Genomic DNA, 19,137 nt, shown 5'->3' with positions numbered 1-19,137 from the left:
TTGAATTATGGATGGGGGTGAAGAGGGGATGAGGGCTGGCCTCGAAGGGACATACCCCCCTCTATCCCCAACACTTCCGACTCCAACAACCCCACCCCCCGCCCCTACCCCCATCCTCTCTTTCTCTCCAGCTTCCCTCTCTGCCCAAACAGTCGCCATCCACGCGTGGCGTGAGGTTGGATGAGGGTGACTGGAGATGTGTCTCGCTCTCTCTCTCTCTCTTTCTGACTTTCTGCTTTGCAGTTTTTCTTTCTCTCTTGTTACACTTTCGTCCTTATCTTCTTTTTCCTCTCCCTCCCCGATTTCAGCTGGGAAAGTCAAAATGATAGAGGTCCATTCAGGTGAAACTGGTCTGCAGATGTGGAGAAAATGAGACAAAGACATACAGTACTACAGTACCTTGATTTTCTTCCACTGTGAACTACCACCAGTATTCGGCTGCTGGTGAAACTGCTTCTCACAGCTGTTGTTTGACTCTTTCTTCCCCTCAAAATGCTACATTACATATATGTATTACAAGATCAAAATAATAATTTGAATTTTTTCTTTTGTGCTTGTATCATCATTCTAGTCATTCCATTTTTTTTCACATAATCTAAACTTTACCAAACCACCACACAACAGAGCAGTGGAAAAATATTAGTTCTGTCTTGGAAGTGGCGACTGTGGTGCTGAAACCACATAATAATGTATGTGACATTTTGCAGCATTGTTGGGTGCACAGAGAAGACTGTTTACTGTTGAATTTTTCCAGTGGTGCACTCAGCCCTTCGCTTGTTAGCTGTTATAAGACCACGGAGAAAAGGCTGCTCCAACTTGTTCCAGCTGAATTGCATTTCTTAGTGCAAAAGTCACATACTTTTACTGTGGTTTTAGCCAGTAGATTCATAAATAAGGTCTCTCCAATAACCACATGAATATCTACAGGTACTGAGACAGTTGTGTTCCTGAGCAACGCAAAGCTGCTGCTTTCTGTATCTTTTAGCACCTTTGAATTGGTTTACATGCTACTAACCAGCAATAGCAAATACTAATTGAAAGAAACGCTGTCAGGTTTAGGTTTCTCATCAACATACTGTATCTGCAAAACATCAACCAATAATGTGTCTCAGTTATTTTCCCAACAATGTGTGCAACTATATCTGTTAGCTGTTTCATGATCCTCGAATAAACACTCAAAGGGTTAAGGACAGTTCACAGTCCTGGTTAAAGATTTAAAAAGCCAACACTGACCGAAGCACATGTCAAGATGTGTTGTTCAATAATTAACTAAAACCACCTAACCAAAGTGGTGCAAAAATAAAGTAAGATAAAGATAATGATAATACAAAAAGAAAATCAGTTTCCTAAACAAAAGATAAAAGATAAGATAAAAATCAACCATTATCCAACTAAGCTCACATGACTTTTAAATTAATTTTAGTGCCAGTTTGGTCATGACTGACTCTCACTGACTCTTGTGCTTGGCTTTTGAGGAAAAATAGAATATAAACAATAATAAAGACACACAGGGTTTGTTGAAGTGTGCGTAACTGACAAATTGGAAAGTGGAATATGCTAAAATCAAGTGAGGAGTATTAAAAAAAGAAAATGGTTGCAAGGGTTGATTTTTTTTGACTCACCAAATCATTTCTCCATCATATACAAGTTAGTAGTTATTGCCTGCCGTTGGTGGAGCTCTGACCAGGAGCGGTGGTTTTTGGTTGTTGAAGTGTTGATGGAATTTGATTGAAATTAAACCCAAACTCATTGCTGCAGTGCGATAATACAGCATGCTACTGATTTTCTTTTCTTCTCATAAACTATATTGAGGCATTGGTATGATTATACTTTCCTTGTCTGTGTTTGGATTCCACAGTTTGAGTGACAATAACTTTGATAACAGGGGACCTCTATAACTCCGTGTCACAGTATTAAACGAGGGCTGCTCCTTGCTTTGCCACCCAGCAGCTTTTCCTTTTTGAAATGTAATTTTGAACTAATTTTGGACGCTGAAACGTAGCAGCGTCTTAATGATGTGCTTTGGCTCATGCGTTTGGACAATTGTGAAAAAGGGGTTTTAATGAAATCTATTATTGTTTTTCGTTGCAGGGGCAGTGGGGGAAGTGTTTACCTCGCCTAAATAGAAAACAGCAGCCCCCAAAATGACAGGAAATACAGAGAGAGAGGGAGACAGAGGGAGACAGAGGGAGAGAGAGAGAGAGAGAGAGAGAGAGAGAGAGAGAGAGAGAGAGAGAGAGAGAGAGAGAGAGAGAGAGAGAGAGAGAGAGAGAGAGGGAGAGAGAGAGAGAGAGATTGAATTAAAGTTTTATGACTGATGAATATTTCATGTTCTGGGCAGTGATTCCCACATTCTGGTGTGTGTTTGTGCAAGTGTGCGTGTCTGTGTGTGTTTGTCTCTGTGTGTGTTTGTGTGTGTGTGTGTGTGTGTACACTTATATGCACAGGCTCCAGTATGTGTAAGTGTTCTGCTAGAATATATGCTGGGTGTTTTTAACCCTTTCTCTCCTGTATCAGGACACTAGCTCTGCTGTGAAAGTCTGTTGTCATGTTGTCAATATGTAAACTGTGATATCTTAAAGGATGGATTCAGATTTCAGACTGAACCCAACCCATCAGTGGGGATAAATCTTCAAAGATCCACAGTCCGTCTTAAGTTCAGCGAGAATGACACTTAAGCACCCCGAGTTAACCAAATAAAGTGGGTGTCATCATTCTGGCAGTCATGTAGGTTTGTTGTGGGTGTTTTTCCCCAGCAATAAACCTACATGCACCTACCAAGATATATCATAGCAAGGAAATACTTTCTTTGCTCTTGTGCTAAAACATCTGTAACTTTGGAAGAAAACCGCTGTTTTTTTAGTTGACATGAAGGGTGAGTAGTAGTTCCGCCATAGATACCTACAGCGTACATTTTGGATTTGTAGTTCAGCCTTGGATTACACCATTTTCTAGTACCACGCAACAGTGGAGGGATGTATTGTACATAATCAGGTAAAGCTGCAACCGTTAGTCGATTACTTTTAGGAATTGTAATGGGTATTTTTCACTATTATCTTGACATTTTATAGATCATATGATTAATCATTTAATTGAGAAACTAGATTATTAGACTAGAAACAGATTGAGTAATAATGGAAATAGTTTGTAGTTGCAGCTCTATGTTCAGGACCTATTATTCATATATACTCAGATTGATCCCTTGCGGCTGCTGACCTTCAGTTTGAGTCCACTGATACAGAGCTACGATGTTATGGTTTGCCTCGCTTTACTGGAAACCGTCGCTGCACATTTCTCTCTTTATTTTCTTTCATTCCCTGTCATTGGGTTTGTTGATCGTGGCAATCAGAAGGTTTGCTCTGTTGGATGCGTATTATTGAAAGGAGATGCTTACTAAGCCTTTTCTCAGTTTACTTAATGTTAGTCAGGAGATGCAGACATCATGTGCAATGCTCAGTCTGCATGTGATGAGTGAGATCAATCACTGTGTTGCCCAGCTGCTGCACTAAAAGCCAAAAAGAGCCATTTTTGAGATGAAATAAACTTTGGAACAGAACTTTTAAAACAAAACTAACTGGGACTCATCTGGAATATTATTCATAATATCTTGACAGTACAAGGACTACTGATCAGTATGCTCTTGGATCTAAATCCTGGAAGCCTTGGAAAAGGTAGTTCTGACATGGTGTTAGATTTTTGGCGAGCTGCTTGTGATCTCCAGCATAGTTATATTAGCTACGTGTGAAGTCTGTGCAGCTACGCCGCACCCCTCAACGCAAAAACTGTAAATCCTTCTTAACTCAGACTGCTAGAGCCTAAGCTGGAGCTGAACTCTGGAGTGCATTTACATGCAATGAGGACTGGAGTTTATACAGTGAAACAAAAAACACCGGTATGAACAGGTGGAGTGGATAGTCTCTGTTGAGCAGTGTACAGAACTTATTGGCATTTGAGAATTGTATATTTTATGTATTTATATTGTCACTTTTGCATTTCTACTCGTGTCCTCTGTGAGACACTCTGTGTCAGGGCTGTTTGTCGGGTGAGTTTGAGAAACAGTTAACTCAACTTGACTTAATTAGTTTGCCAATGATGTAATACCCCTCCCTGTTGACCCAGTAATGGTAGCTCATGATGGGTATTTAGATAAAGATATGAGTTGATGAAGACAGACATTTGTTTGCCAAGTAGTGCAGGCTATCGTCAACCATCGATTAAGCTCACAGATCAATATGTCAGCTCAGTTTTCATCCATGCATCTCTCCTCTCACCGATCATCAACAGTAGCTTGGACCAAGGGGTAATAATTGATTTTAATAGTATTTTTAGCTTAGCTTATTGATTACAGCACATACTATAGGTTCGAGCAAGCACTGGTTAGTACACAAGTCACAGATTGTACAAAAAAAAAAAAAAAGAAATCGATATTACCTTTTTGAGTCTGTTGATCTACTCCTTTTTGCAGATCCCATAATCTGTTTGCTTTAGCCTAACCCTATGTATAGGTTATGAGGTGGTGTCCAGCTGGCCCTGAGTTTACAGAGAGCATTCAGTGACTGAAAAAGTCAGAGATTATCCTCAAGAGAGACACTAAATCTCTGCTCAGTCGATTAAACACTCGGGGCTGGGATCACTATGGAGAGAGGAGAATGTCTCCAAATGTAAAAATGCAGAAGTGTCAAGAAACAAGAAAGTCCACTGGGAAAAAACATGTGCTTCAAACACTACACTCCCAAATGTCTGCTTCTGTTTGCTCTTCATTTAGCATGACTTGACATAATATGATTTCACAACATAATACATACATACATACATCATCACAAACTACCATAATAGGAATGACAAGATAGCATGGGAACACTTGTTTTAACTATTTCATTTATTATAGTTACTTTTTATCTTGCATTTTATGCCTCGTGGCGATAACTGTATGTGATGTGAATTTTCTTTTTTAGTTTGTGTTTGTTTTTGTGTTGTTTCTTTTGAGTCAGACTCCAGGAGTTTTTTTTGGTGTTGTTATGTTTACCATTTTTGTAATTTTTTGGTTGATCACATGACTATGATGTCAACATAATGTAATTGATTTTGTGCATATATATAAATAGGCTATGTACCATTTGTTCAGATGAGGGAAAACATTAAAACAGAAACACTGAAATCTGGGGGAAATTGTGGAGAAGAGCAACAGAGGAGTGATCTGTAATATGTAATAGGTGCCATATGTACAGACTAAGGCAGAAAGTGTAACATAAGTAAATATAAATATGTTTAAGATTTTAGAAATCAGGGTTGGGTTGGTGTGATGACATGGACCATCAGATGATAGAATTTGTCAGAGACACCTGATTGTACTGAGGTATATTTAATACCTCCTGTTGTTTTAGGCCATAGTGTGAAACACTGCAAACACATAGCTGTAGGATTGCAGGACATCGGGCTAACTGTATGACTATATTGGATTTATAGGATTTTTGCACCAATGTGATTGGTGCTTCATTCACTGGATTAGCCCAAAACAGTGGAGTCCATTCAAGTGAATGGGAAAGTGGTCTCAGACTTTTGGTCCCCACAGTATGTTGATACACAAATTGTGTATCTTGTTAGTTTATCTTTATCATTCCTAGTAAAGATGTAAGTGGAACCAGGGAAACTGCATTTAATAGTGTAATATGAAGAACCACTGCTCCAGTCTTTGCAACGTTGGTGTTTTGATTTTTCCATGAGGCCACACAGGGAATTGAATCTCTCACATTGTAAATGTTAGCGTCCTCCTCTTTCCACTGAGCCACATGGGGAATTGAACCTTTAACCTTGTAAGTGCCTTGCTCTACCCATTGAACTCCACCTGGCCGCTGGAACAAGGTACCGACTGTCTGATGAATATTTGCATGGTGCAGACATTATGGATCATCCACAATTTCTTCTTGCTCTCCCCCTTCTCATTTTCATCCTTTTCTCTTCTGCAGTGCGGAGAACTGCATTTGCTGCATAATCGCCCACTGAGTATCTCCCGACTTTCTTGCCTCTTTATTTATTTATTTATTTTCCCCCCCGCTTTTTAATTTGGCTTCGTTCTGCGAGCTGTATTCCACCAGTATGTGGTTTAATCATCAACTAGCTGGACGGGTTGGATGATCGGTGCTGACAAGTCTGAGTGGTTTGGGTTTGACCACTTTAATTCCAGATTGAGATAACGCCATTCACAAAAAAAAAAAAGAAAAGGCGTCAACATCCTTTCATGCAAAAATGATTGATAGCACAAAATTAGGCACAAATGGTGGTACTTTTCAAAGGATAGAAGTAGCTTTAATCTGTGGCTCACAAAATGATTACCGTTCAACACAGAAGATTGTCTATATTTTGCAGATATTGACTGATGAACTTTAAGTAATGACTTCCAGGTAATGACTTCCTTTTGGAGTAGAACTCCTTTTGTGTTCACTGCCACGTGGAGGGTGTTTAGTGTCAACCTGCTACACTCTCTGTTATAGTTATTTCTATTTCAACCATCCGTGTTTCCAGCCTTTTACTCACAACTTCATGAAAATGGGATTGTTACTTGGTGATCGGTTCAGCATGAAATTTCGGGGGCTGCTGTGTGTGAAGAACTCCAGTATTTGCTCTTTCCAGTCTAACACAACGACCGTTAACTCCTGGTTTAAAGCACACTTGATTGAATGTTTGAGGCATTAAACATCAAGCTAATGCACATGAGCTGGTGGATTATATGTGCCTTACTCATGGGCTCTTGGACATGACACATCTATAAATACGCACACAGTATCACAATGAATGGCCTATTAAGTTGCTAATTTAAAACAAAATCTTTTTTTAATTGTTCTCTTTTTCCTTTAGTGAGAAAGCATTTAATTTTTGATATTAGTCCTATATTTTTTATATAATTATACATAAATACATACATATACAAATTAATACACAAAAAATAAAATATTCTGTGTAAGATGCACTATATTAATAATAATTACCTTTATTGAAATGCAACACCAAATTTGAATTCAGATATTTAAAAATTGATGTAATGTTTACTCAGGAGGAATGGAAGAGCAGAAGCCTTAGCTTGTTTATGTATATTTTCTTGCACACGTCTGCATGTTTACATGTATTTATTTTTGTTGGTGCATGTGGGTGTGCATATTGTTTACCTATAGCTGCCTCTGTACTCCCAAAGAGCATCATTACTTTGCATGTTGTATGTATGTGTATCTGTTTGTAGTGGACGGCACAGAGCATGTATAGCTCTACTGCTCTCCTGTGCACAGTGGATGTCAACATACATGCACATATGAAACACTTACAAGCACAGGCAGAATCACTTAGACATACAGTATGTACAGCACTGTACAGAAAGTCTTCAGACCCCTTCGCTGTTTTCACATTTCATGTTGCAGCCTTATGCTAAAATTCAGAACATTTTTTTCCATCATCAATCTACACTAAAAACTCCTTAATGACAAAGTGAAAACAGAATTTTAGAAATATTTGCAAATATATTAAAAGGGAGAAACCGAAATATCACATTGACGCAAGTATTCAGACACTTTGCTATGATACTTGAAGTTTAGCTCAGGCTCCTCCCTTTTCTCTGGATCATCTTTGAGATGTTTCTACACCTTGACTGAAGTCCACCTGCGGTAAATTCAGCTGATTGGACGTGATGTGGAAAGACACACACCTGTCTGTGTAAGGTCTCACAGCTGACGATGCAGATCAGAGCAGAAACCATGAGGAGGAAGGAACTGCTTGCAGAGCTCAGAGACAGGATTGTGTCGAGGCTCAGATTTGGGGAAGGATACAAAATAATTTCTGCTGCAGTGAAGGTTCCCAAGAGCACAGTGGTCTCCGTAATACTTAAATGGGAGGAGTTTGGACAGACCAGGACTCTTCCTAGAGCTGGTCGCCCAGCTAAACTAAGCAGTCGAGGGAGAAGAGCCTCTTGAAGAGAGGTGACCAAGAACCTGATGGTCACTCTGGCTGAACTGCAGAGATCCCGTGTGGAGATGAGAAACCTTCAGTGTAGTAGAAATTGTTTTGTTAACAATAAGAAATTATGGAATAGCGTCAGACTTATCAGTTGAATTATATGTATTTATGTCAAACATTAACACATGCTTCTGCACATATAATAATCGTTGGTTCTGTGTAGGTGTGCACACGTGTCCATACGGGCGGATGAATATTCTTCTCAAATCTTTGCTTGAGTATGTGTAGGTGCCTGTGTGAACTTTGTGTGTGTGTGCACCAGCCAGCAGCCCTTCTTTATTCTGATGCCCTGCTCTCGCTTCGGAGCAGAAAAATTGCTCTCGCCGTCTCGCTGGCTGACGTTGCTGGCAGGAGTCCTGGGGACCAACGGGGGGAAACAATCCCAACAAAGTGGCATGAATTAATGTGACTAATTAATACCACGTTAATTATTTGTAAATTGCATGTTTGGGTACACATTACTTGAGAGGCATATGCTCCTTGTCGTGTTCGCCCAAACAAGTGCCAGCTAATCTGTATCTCTGGAGTGCCCTGTGACTGAAGACGGGCCAATCAGCACGGTGCAGGAAAAGGAGAACACAAGAAGAAGAAGAGAGGGAAAAGAGGGAAGAGAGAGGGAGAGAGAAGAGGGGTGAGGTGTAGAGGAAAGAAAAATAAGATTCCCAACAAATATTTTTCATCTCATCTGGGCTCCATGTGCGTTTTTTTTTTTTTTTTCCCCTCTGCAGTTAATTGTGTGAAGTTTTGTTTGGCTTGTGCTCTGTTGGCAAGTGTGAAATCTGACTGCCCATTAACAGATAAATAATAGTGTTTTCAGCATGGGCCAACAACATGGGGCTGCTGAGGCTCCTTTTTTTAGCACTGAAGTGAATGATCGTTCTCACTGTGGAGCTTTCCCTGTCCACACTTCATACGCCTTCCATGTCTTTTTTTTAAAACACATTTTCATTTATTTTGTGTTAATGTGGTGCTTTTGTGTGGAGTTGGCAGTGTCCTCTCACACCCCCTGAGTGCTTCCAATAGTTTCTCCTGCTCCAGACTGTATTTTGGTGTTTTTTTTAATGAAAATCTGCTGAAAATTAGTTGATCAATCAATTAGTTCATCAACAGAATATATATCAGTGTAAATTAATGATTTAAGAAAAAATCCAAACACTCAATGGTTCGAGCTTCTCAAATGCTTTTCTGTTTTATTTAATGTTAAACTGAATCTCTTTGGGTTTTGCAGTTTGCTGGACAAAGGAACCGATCAGAAGATATAACATTGGCCACAACTGCGATTATTTTCATTACTGACTAATAATTGTTTTGATTATTTGATTATTCATTCAATCAATTAAGTAATGCCTATCCATAAATCTGAAAGCTCAAGGTGACGTCTTAACATGACGAAAAAAAAGTTGGAAACTGATTATTTTGCATTTTTGCTTGATTGTTGAACTAAAAAGATAAATCAGAAGCCAGTCAATCAAATTATTCCATATTAGCTTTAGTCATTAGACTAATATATTCATTATTTCAGCTGTAGACTCTGGTAACGTACTGAGTAATAGGTATTTGTTTGTTTGAGATGGGTATTTTTCTTACATTTTACAGACTAAACAATTAGTAGATTAAAAAAACAAAACAATCAAGAGTTAAATTACATATGTATCATTATCATGTATAATTTTATTTGGTTTTCATAACAAAAGTGTTTCATAAGCATTTTTTTAATAATGTTTTCTTTTTCAATTTGGAAACAAATTCTGTATTCTACATTTTATTTCCTTAATGTCTAATGCCTGGAGAATACAGCCTCCCCCCTGTCTGGATAGGGTACTTGAGTAGTCTAGACCTGATCAGTCTATCAATAGACTTTAGCTTTGTTAAGGGCTTTACTTGGTTTATATTATGCATATTCTCTATAGACTCGGAGAAACTGTAGCTTAATTCATACTTAATAAAACAAAACCTGTCAGACCTTCAGCACCCATATCTTCTTAAAATGTTTGAGTAATTGAAATTAATTGGTCATTTTTTGAGATGAAGTAAAACTGACTCATAGAATAGTGAACGTATATCTCCCCTGGTTTGATCAGTGCAACAGCCAGTGTCCTTAAACGTGCCCTTGAGCAAGACGTGGAGGCCTGCTGACTTGAAGCTAGTGAACTAAAGTGTTTGCTTACAATATAAATATGGAGAAGGGGAGCCCAGAAAATATTTGAACCTCAGCCTAGAAACTATCTGAAGAGAAACACAAGACTACTGTGCTTGAAATGATCCAAGACTTGCTAGCATGGCTACCATTACATGCTTATCTATCACTCTGTCACCCCGGGCTACGCACACTGGGTTTTATTAGGACAGTTTTGGTTGAGAAGACGCAACCAAAACTCCTGCATGGCTTGGTGAGGTGGGCAAGAAGCAGATCTGCGTATCACCTGATCACCCCCCCCCCCTCCTCTCCCTGACTCCCTCTATCTCTCTCTCTCTCCTGCTGTCTCACCCTCTCTAGCTGTCTCTCGCCCCTATTACCCCTCAGTGAGTCCTCTCTCCCTCATTGACAAGCTTATTTTTTCATCTTCCCTCCTAGTTTCTTCTTTCTTTCTCTCTCTCTCTTTCATCCCTCGCTCATTTTTTTTCTGTCCCAGTCCCTCTACCCCACACCTCCTCCCCCTCTACCCTCCCCCTCGTCTCCTCAGAGCTTCTCCGCATTAGCAGTCAGCTCCACTCCTAGACGTACTTTGTTTTTCAACCGTGGTGGAGACCGAGCGAGGGAGGGAGCAAGATACAGAGAGAGAGGAGAGAGAGAGAGAGAGAGAGAGAGTGCAGTGCAAGTAATAGAGGGAGAGAGAAAGATGGAGAGAGAGAGAGAGAGGGAGAGAGAGCATCATTTACACAGTCATCCACAGCAAGCGGACCCTGCAGCTCACCCTCCCTCCTCCTCTTCCCTCAGCCACTGCTCACGATGCCAAACATTTTATGTGTTATTTAGTCATGCCTGACTTTATCGAATTTGAAAAACATGCCAGTCACGGGTAGAACCCTCCCCTCTCTCCTCCCCCCCTCCGCATCCCCCCACTCCGACCACCAACATCATCCTCATCTCCCTCTCTTTCTCTCTTTTCTCTCGAATGAGGCTCCACCATCTAGGTCTGACCTCAAGAGCATCTCGAGCCACTGTCTTTGGGGACATTTCACTTCTAAATGAAGTTTTATTCCCAGGCTTCAAACCCCCCCACCCCCCACCCGAAACACACACACACACACACACATCTCCTTCTGACCACCCACCCACCCTGGGGGAAGGGGAGAAAGAGCATAATTCTAGCCAACAGAGTGTTGACTCTAAGATGGATTATTTCTGCTTGAAATCAGAGGCCATGTGCTGCTGGATAATGTGGCTGTCCCGATTTTTTTTTTTTTTTTTTTTTCCAGCAGTGTTCTAATGATGGAGATTTGACGGGCAGGAAAATGCAGAGGAACAGAGAGACTTGTTCCACTAGGCGAGGGACGAGAGGCTAAAGGAAATCCCAACATGCTCGCCTTCATAATCCCAACGTCAGGATTTGTGGTTGTTTTGTTTCAGCTGTTATTTAACAGTCCGGCGTAGCTCAGTGGGTTGACCAGGTCACTAACGCTTGGCGGGATTAGAGGTTTGAGTCCCAGTTGAACCAATGATGCTAAAAAGAAACAAAAGAGAGGAAAAAAGTATTTTACTCATGGTGTGTTAAGAGGTGCTAACAATGATTCCCTTTTTTTTTTACCTGATGAACCCCACAGCCATATCAGATGAGCTGAAGTACCCTTTCAACAACATGGTTTTAAACTGGATGTTATTTAACACTTTTAATTATTATACTACTACTACTACAACTTAGAGTGGCAGAGGCTTTAAGCTTTGTTACACTTATCTAGTTATCCTTTATATGATAGCCTCATGCTATGATAACCCTCCGCTTGGTGGGACTGTGCGGCAGCTTATAACTGGTAGTTTACTGGCTATTATTATAATAAATTTACTAAAGATCGGCCTCACTAAATCCTCCACATCTTCCTGAACACAACTATGTGGATGTATTTTTTATTTTTTTAACCAAATCATAGTCATTTGTTCAAATTAGCCAAGCTACTCCACAATCTTTCTATGTACCCCCTGGTAACTGCAAAAGTGCTCCCATGTGTACAAGTACCTCTGGCTGGGAATCACTGATTTAGGCAGCACTCAGACTGACATTCAGCCCTAAATAAAACAACGCAGACCCATCATTTATTTGAATGAGGCTATTCTGATGATGCAGCGGGATGCAAATGCAGGAAAAAAAAAAAAAAAGAACAAAAAAAAAAAAAACAGAACAAAAAAAAAAAAACAGGTTCATACAACAAATAAGTTGCATTTAGTTTAAATTTACCAGAATGAAACACGACAACATCCAGCAAGACACTGCACTTCACGCTGCACACTCCTGGTAGAGTGCTTTGTGACGTGATTGTCGTATCTCTATGATTTACCTCGCGTTCAGTGCGATGAAAAATAAAGCAGTGGCCTCCATGATAACTTTCCAGATTTCTTCAGTCCTGTTTCTATTGTGCAGTTTTTTGGCTTCTGATATTCCTGCAAACTCGTGGACCTCCTGGATTTCATTTTATTGTCCCATTGGTACCTGAAGCAGGAAGTCCCCGCCCACCCGTTTATTTAAAGCAGGGCTGTGTTTTTAAATGCCCATTTACAATACTGTAAATCACTGTAGCTCTCAGCTGTCTCTACATAAAAGAGACATTGGTGTACTGTAAACATTATCAGTGTTTTGCCAAGGTCTTGTCCTCCCATTAGAGATGAGACACAAGATGGCATGATAAGTAAGCAATGATATTCAAAAGAAAACTCAGATAGGATCCAAATATTTAGAAAAGGGAACATTAAAAGTTTTCAGCCGGCAGTAAAAATGTCCGTTTAAGACCAGACAGTTGCTGGTTCAGATCCCCTGCGCATTTGAGTGAATGAGTAGCACTTTCCCCTCTAGTAACCTCTGGCCCTGCCCTTGAGCAAGTCAAGTCGCTCAAGTGGAACTGCCCAGTGGTGTTTGGATGAAGCCTGTGGATGCACTGCAGATCAGAGGCGTGTGTGTGTGTGTGTGTGTGTGATGCAGGGTGGTGCTGAAAATGAGTGTGTGTTCAGCAGTAATCTACAATCCTGTAGCTAGAGAAATAAAGGCTTGGAAGAAAAAGAAACAAGCTCTTTAAGGAAAGATGTCCTGCTAAAATGTGGTCTTGGAGCTGGTATGGGTCGTTCAGCAGATTGGGTCTGCACAGCTGCTCAACAAGTAACACAAACTGCAATATTCAGCTCTGCGGTTACCAGAAAAGGCAAATGAGAGCAGTTTGACGCAGCTGTTCTCTGTTGGTGCTGCGAAGAATCCCTGATCTACATATTAAGTTGTGCATTGAAGACGATCTTGCTTTATATTCTGAGTAAATCCTTTGCATTAACATCTCATTTTTCACTTTCAACTCAGTGTGTTTTCCAAGCACTGAACAAGTCCTGCAATGAAGTATCGACTATATTCACACTTTTCTTTAGAGCTGAGACAATTAGTTGATTATAGATTAGTCGATCAACAAGAGTTTTGATAATTGTTTAATACTTTTAGATCATATGTTTAGCAGAAATTTCACAACGTTTGATTGTTTTACCTTCTCAAATGTGAATGTGTTCTGGTTTTCTTAATCCTCTGTGAAAGTAAATTAAATTTCCTTGGAGTCTGGAGACGTCACATTGCACTCTGGGAAATTATGATGGGCATTTTTCAATATTTCATAGGTGAAACAATTGATCGAATTGAAGAAAATAATTTAAAGAATTTTGTAATTGCAATAATAATAATTTGTTGCAGTCTTGCTTTTCTTACAAGTGACATGAATCATTTTTTAGAAATTCTCATAGTTTACTCTGTAGTCAATAGAACCGTGCCTCAGTCAAAGCATCTGGAGTTGATTTTTGTCTGTGTGATACAACTGTGATGATAGAGGAACTGAACTTCCTGCACTCCAGTCTGGTGGAGACCTGTAGCAGGATTTCAGGTTCTTAGTGGGGAGGCAGAGTGGGATTTTCCCTGATGTTGCAGAGGTAAAGAAGCTCTAAGACAAAAGAACCTGTAAGCTGTAGAGGTGAAGTTTAGGCACGATGGTGTTGTTGAAGATTGGTTTTTTTCAAAAAACCCTTGATGAGGAATCTCCTGTGGGAAATTTTATTTTTATTTTAGCCAAACTACCAAACAGTAGGTTATTAACTAAGTATACTGTTAAAAGCTGAGGAGGAAACGCAGTTCTGGACTTTTGGTGCTGTAAAATACATGCACATATTCAGGAATCTGTATCTTGCATGCCATCAGAGTGAATCCATAATGTAATGGGAAATGTTAGCCTCTCTATGTGTATCAACCATTCTTCTCCTTGAAGCCAGCTAACACAGAGGAGATGGAAACCAGACAAAGCCTGAGGGCTATAAAACACTGAAGACAATTTCTCCCTCCCTGACTCCTCCTCCGGTTTTCATCATACAGCCTGTTCATTGTCTCTTTAGGCTTCTCCAGAAAGTTTGCACTGCAGAAGTTGTCCATCTTAATAATTCAGTTTAATACTAAACTCAGTCATGGAATCATATTATTCTGAAAAATATGTGAAAATACTCTCCTTCTCCCTGTACAGTCTCACTCATTTGAGGAATATTCAAAAGTGAGTGTTATATGAGGTGTCGTATCGTGGAAGAAGTGGATTGAGAGGCTGAAATTCATGGTACTGTCAGTTGTTTCAAGCAAATCTTTAATCTTCAGACATGTTGGAAAGAGCTGAATATACCCCTCTGCACTGGAAGATTTATTTGACACTTGTTTCAAGGAAAAATCAGACTCAATCTGAGAATAAAGGATTTGGGTATTTTCTTGGAGGGTGAGCATCTTTCCTGAAGGCAGCCCAGTGTTCGGCACTCGGTGAATCAATAGGTTTCAGGACAGTCCAATACTTTCTCCAAATCTGTAATGTGCCTGTTACATTCAGTATCTTGATTCATAAATAGACCACAATCAGCAGGACGGCAGCTGGTTGATAGCATATATTTAGCAGTGAGTTCATTCAGATTTCTTATGATTACTTCAGCGCTGCTGAAAACACTGTGTATGATTTGTGTGGGATTATTGCCTTTAATGTGACTGGATAAGGGAAGCGAATGAATGAATGAATGTATGCTCTGAATTTGGACATTTTACATGTATGTTTTACGGACTTAACCTGAGATTTATTCATTGGCAGTGTAATGAGTACAGAGGTTAAACGGGACAGCAAATAGAAGGCAGACTTGATCTTTCCTATGTTCCTAGGATGATTTTATATGATACGAAAGCGTCTGATCAGTTTCTAACTCCTCCAAAGAGCGTTTGACAGCTAATAAAGTGTTTATCTTGACTAATGAATCTGAAGCAGATGTCCTTGTCAGGCAGTTTCTTTGGTAATGTGCTTTTCTTAGCACAGAGACTATCACTTCTTCCCGTTTTGGATCATGTTCTCTTTCATATCTCCTTTTTATGAACTTGGATTTAACATAACTCCGCTATCTGTGTCATTAATCGTAATGAATAAAATAATGCCATTTAATAAATATAGTAACATTGATTTTGTAGACCTGATTTTAATGCTCTTCGTAGTGGTAGCACTATGTGTACTCATAGTTGGCCTGGGTACCATAGCGAGTATCAAAAACTGCCTTCTCACATTACTCTTTTGTAATTTTTCTTTGTTTAAATGGTTTTGGATTTAAATCACAGGTTTTCCCATTTAATTAAAGGAAAGTTCTTGTACCTGGTCCTGTGTTTAGATAGTATTTAACATCTGAGACATTTGACTTAATTTATTGAATTAAAAAAAAAGTTCTTGTAGAAATTCATGTTTATTTTACTTAAAATTAATGGAAATGTTCATTATTTGGGGAAATATGTTATTCTCTTTCTTGCCGAGGATTAGAGGAGAATATAAATACCACTCGAATGTCTGTGAGTTCAGTTTAGTGTCAGAGTGAAGAGGCAACTAGCTTCGGTTAGCAAAAAGGCTCAAAGCAGCAGGAAACAGCCCCTCTGTCCAGATTTAAAAAATGCACCTACCAGCACCTCAGGAATCTCCATGCACAACACATTGCATCTCCTTTGTTTATTTCTATACACAATCAAATGTAAACGCAATAGCCTAATTTAAATAGTCACCTAATTTGTGGGTTAAGCGTTTTAAGTTTAAGTCTAACTTTGGACAGAACCAGGCTAGCGGTTTCACTGTTTCCACTATTTATGATACGCTAAGCTAATTGCCTCCTCACTCCATCTCCGTACTTACTGCACAGACATGAGAGCGGCATCAATCTGCTCCTCCAACTCCTGGCAAGAAAACAAATAAGCACATTTCCCAAAATGTCAAACTATTTCTTCAAAGGCTGGAAAAATCATTTTATTTTTGGTGCAGGAGCTCACGTGTCATATTAGCACTAAATTTTCAAACAGTATACAGACCTAAGACCTGTGGTTATATACAGTAGAGCCATTCTAGTCTCTTATTGGTATTTTAGTAGTGGCAGTATTTTTACGCTGTCACCCTTTTCTCTCCCTATCTGTTGTCCATTAAACCCAGTATCTCCTCTCCACATCATTTCACGTTTTGTCTCCTGCTATATTTAGCAGCTCTGCCCTCTCTTTTGTCTCCCCGCAGCGATCGGCCGGACGTTGATCCCACGTTATTTCAGCACGGTGTTCGAGGGGGGGGTCACCGAGCTCCACTACATCCTCAAACACTCCAAGGAGTCCTTCCACAACTCCTGCATCACCCTGGACTGTGATCAGTGCACCATGGTCACCCAGCACGGGAAGCCAATGTTTACAAAGGTAACACCTGACCCCAGAGCTTCTCACACCATGAATAATTGATCACAAGCTATGATAATGGACTAGCTGAGGTGTTTAACTGGTTAAAGATCAAATCCATTTAAAACCTTTGATTCTTTTTTTTTTTTTTTCCCCTCTTTCATTTTGTCCCTACGTTTTCAAGTCATACCTGGTGGCTTCACTGTCAGCTGTGGGAAGGTCTTTATCTATTTGCCAAATGAATTGTAAAATGATGTATTATCTGCTTAGCTTGTATGCATATTAAATGTCTGTCCCCGATTTTCTGAAGGAGAGGATCATTCTCTTTTGCAATATAATGTAGTTAACTTTAAAAAGTAACTTAACACTAAATCCACTTTTTTGAGTTTGCAAGTTAAATGCGCTGTCACTTTCATAGTGTTCATTACAACTCAAGGTTTTTGTTTTCCAGAGAAAACTGAGTGATTCTGTCTAGACTCTAAAAAATAATTTTGTGTTTCTGTGTGTGAGTCTAGGTGTGTATGTACCTATGGGGGGGGGGGTTCAAGCTGGAACATTAAATGTCACGTTGATTTATAAGGCAGCAAAAATATAAATATACTAACTTCACATAAGGACTTCATGTATAATATCTTATAAGGTTGCATTACACAAAACAAACGAACTACAATCATATTGACTGTTACATTGAATTCTAACCAGGATATATCTTGGCTAAGAAATGCCATTGTCTAGACTGAATGTGTACTGTTTAGATTGTAGGATCCTTGCAGGGAAATGTCACTCATACTCATATTTACCCTCTTCAGTTCTCAGTGTTTTGGCCTACTCCTAGACCCCAGAATCCACAGGCATTTCTCCCGTTAAAGATGTCGACTGATTCTTAAGCCCTCAAAGGCAGTGCTAGGAGGACATGAATAAGATCTTTGAAGAGTATGGTTTAGTCTGCAGTATAAGTGAAGCACAGACAGAAGCGAGGAAAGCAGAGGAAACACAAATTGCGCAGGTGAGATAATCCAAACCTGACACCGTGGTCTTCTGAACGCACTAAAGCTGAGCTCATCTGCTTTTGTCTTCGGGGAGAGAATCCCCCTGTGAGCTGGAGTGAATATCTGCTTCACCACAGTCTGATCCAGATGGCTAGCTGACTCTTAGTGTTCTTCTGCTGACTCTCTAAATGAATCTGAGGCCAGATACCTTGTCAGCGCCGAGCAGCCGAGCTAAAGGGATTCCATGTTCCCTGTACCATGAACCCCGAGCTACAGCACCAGACCAGATTGTTCTGACATTAAACAGCTATACACCCTCTTGTTTTCAGGACTTGACAGTATGCACTCACTCTTGGGTGCATGTGTGTGTAAGTGTGTGTGTGTAGTGTGCACAGTCTGAAATTAACTTTTTGTCTGACCTGCCAAAGGCAGTAAGACTAAAAGGGGAATTAAAAAAACATAACTGCAAAAAAAGAAAGAAAAATCTCCATTTTAGCAAGTAAGTTTGTTTGTTATTGAGATCTAAAATCTTGTTTTCTGAAAAGAAATGAACAAAATGTGCAATGGGGTTGTGATCTTACTAGTTTTCAATATAAATGAATGTAATTCAAGTATTTCTTGATAACAAGTGTAATTTCTATGGACAGGGCAGTGGTATGTTTTTTCCTGTCTTGCTTTTGGAAATTGAATCTCAATATGAGAAAATTCCTCATAAAAAGGAAAACAGCAACAGCAGAAAAAAATAATTTTACCCATCTCTCAGATTTTTTCCTCTTGATTCAAAATTGAGACTGAATCCGAGACTAAATGATTTGCATGTGTTAGTAGTAAGTGGTTCAGAGTGAAGCCCAGTGAGGTGTTTTTAGACAAATATCAATTCAAACCTCTAAGTGTCTAACATCTAATTCCTTTCTTTACCTAAACACAAAACCTACAGACACAGTTTTGATAAATATCCCTTAAATTTGGTTCTGAGTGGGAAATTTTACAAGTTGAAAAATAATTTCTTTACCTACCAGCTGACACATTCACTGATACCAATACTGTGTATCTTCTTTAAGCTAATATCAACACATATACTGTATCTGTTGGGTTCTGCTTTACACTAACATACAGTGTACTTGCACAATGCTACTAACTAAAAAAAACAACCCTGTTACCAAACAGATGTATTTCCAAGTGAAAGAGAATATGTGGATATGTTTTAAATCCAATCCTTCAGATACAGTGCAACATGGAGCCGTAGAGGACTGCTGCCCCCCCCC

The 19,137-nt window shown here is 39.6% G+C and overlaps 1 protein-coding gene across 4 annotated transcripts in view; it reads left to right on the top strand.

Annotated features, from left to right (window-relative positions):
- The window catches only part of ldb2a (LIM domain binding 2a), a 90,818-nt gene that overhangs the window by 40,717 nt on the left and 30,964 nt on the right, over positions 1–19,137 (top strand). For all 4 annotated transcript variants that reach the window (XM_023408549.2, XM_023408548.2, XM_087174601.1 and 1 more), the window contains exon 3: positions 16,732–16,904. In XM_023408549.2, the coding sequence (XP_023264317.1) occupies positions 16,732–16,904 (173 nt within the window). The remainder of the gene's footprint in view (positions 1–16,731; positions 16,905–19,137) is intronic.

Source organism: Seriola lalandi, unplaced genomic scaffold, assembly GCF_002814215.2.
Source record: "Seriola lalandi dorsalis isolate HSWRI2012SDOR001 ecotype SW California unplaced genomic scaffold, Sedor1 jcf7180002054367, whole genome shotgun sequence".
Classification (NCBI taxonomy): domain Eukaryota; kingdom Metazoa; phylum Chordata; class Actinopteri; order Carangiformes; family Carangidae; genus Seriola; species Seriola lalandi.
The sequence above is the reverse complement of the archived record's forward strand: the minus strand, read 5'-3'. Positions and strand labels throughout refer to the sequence as shown.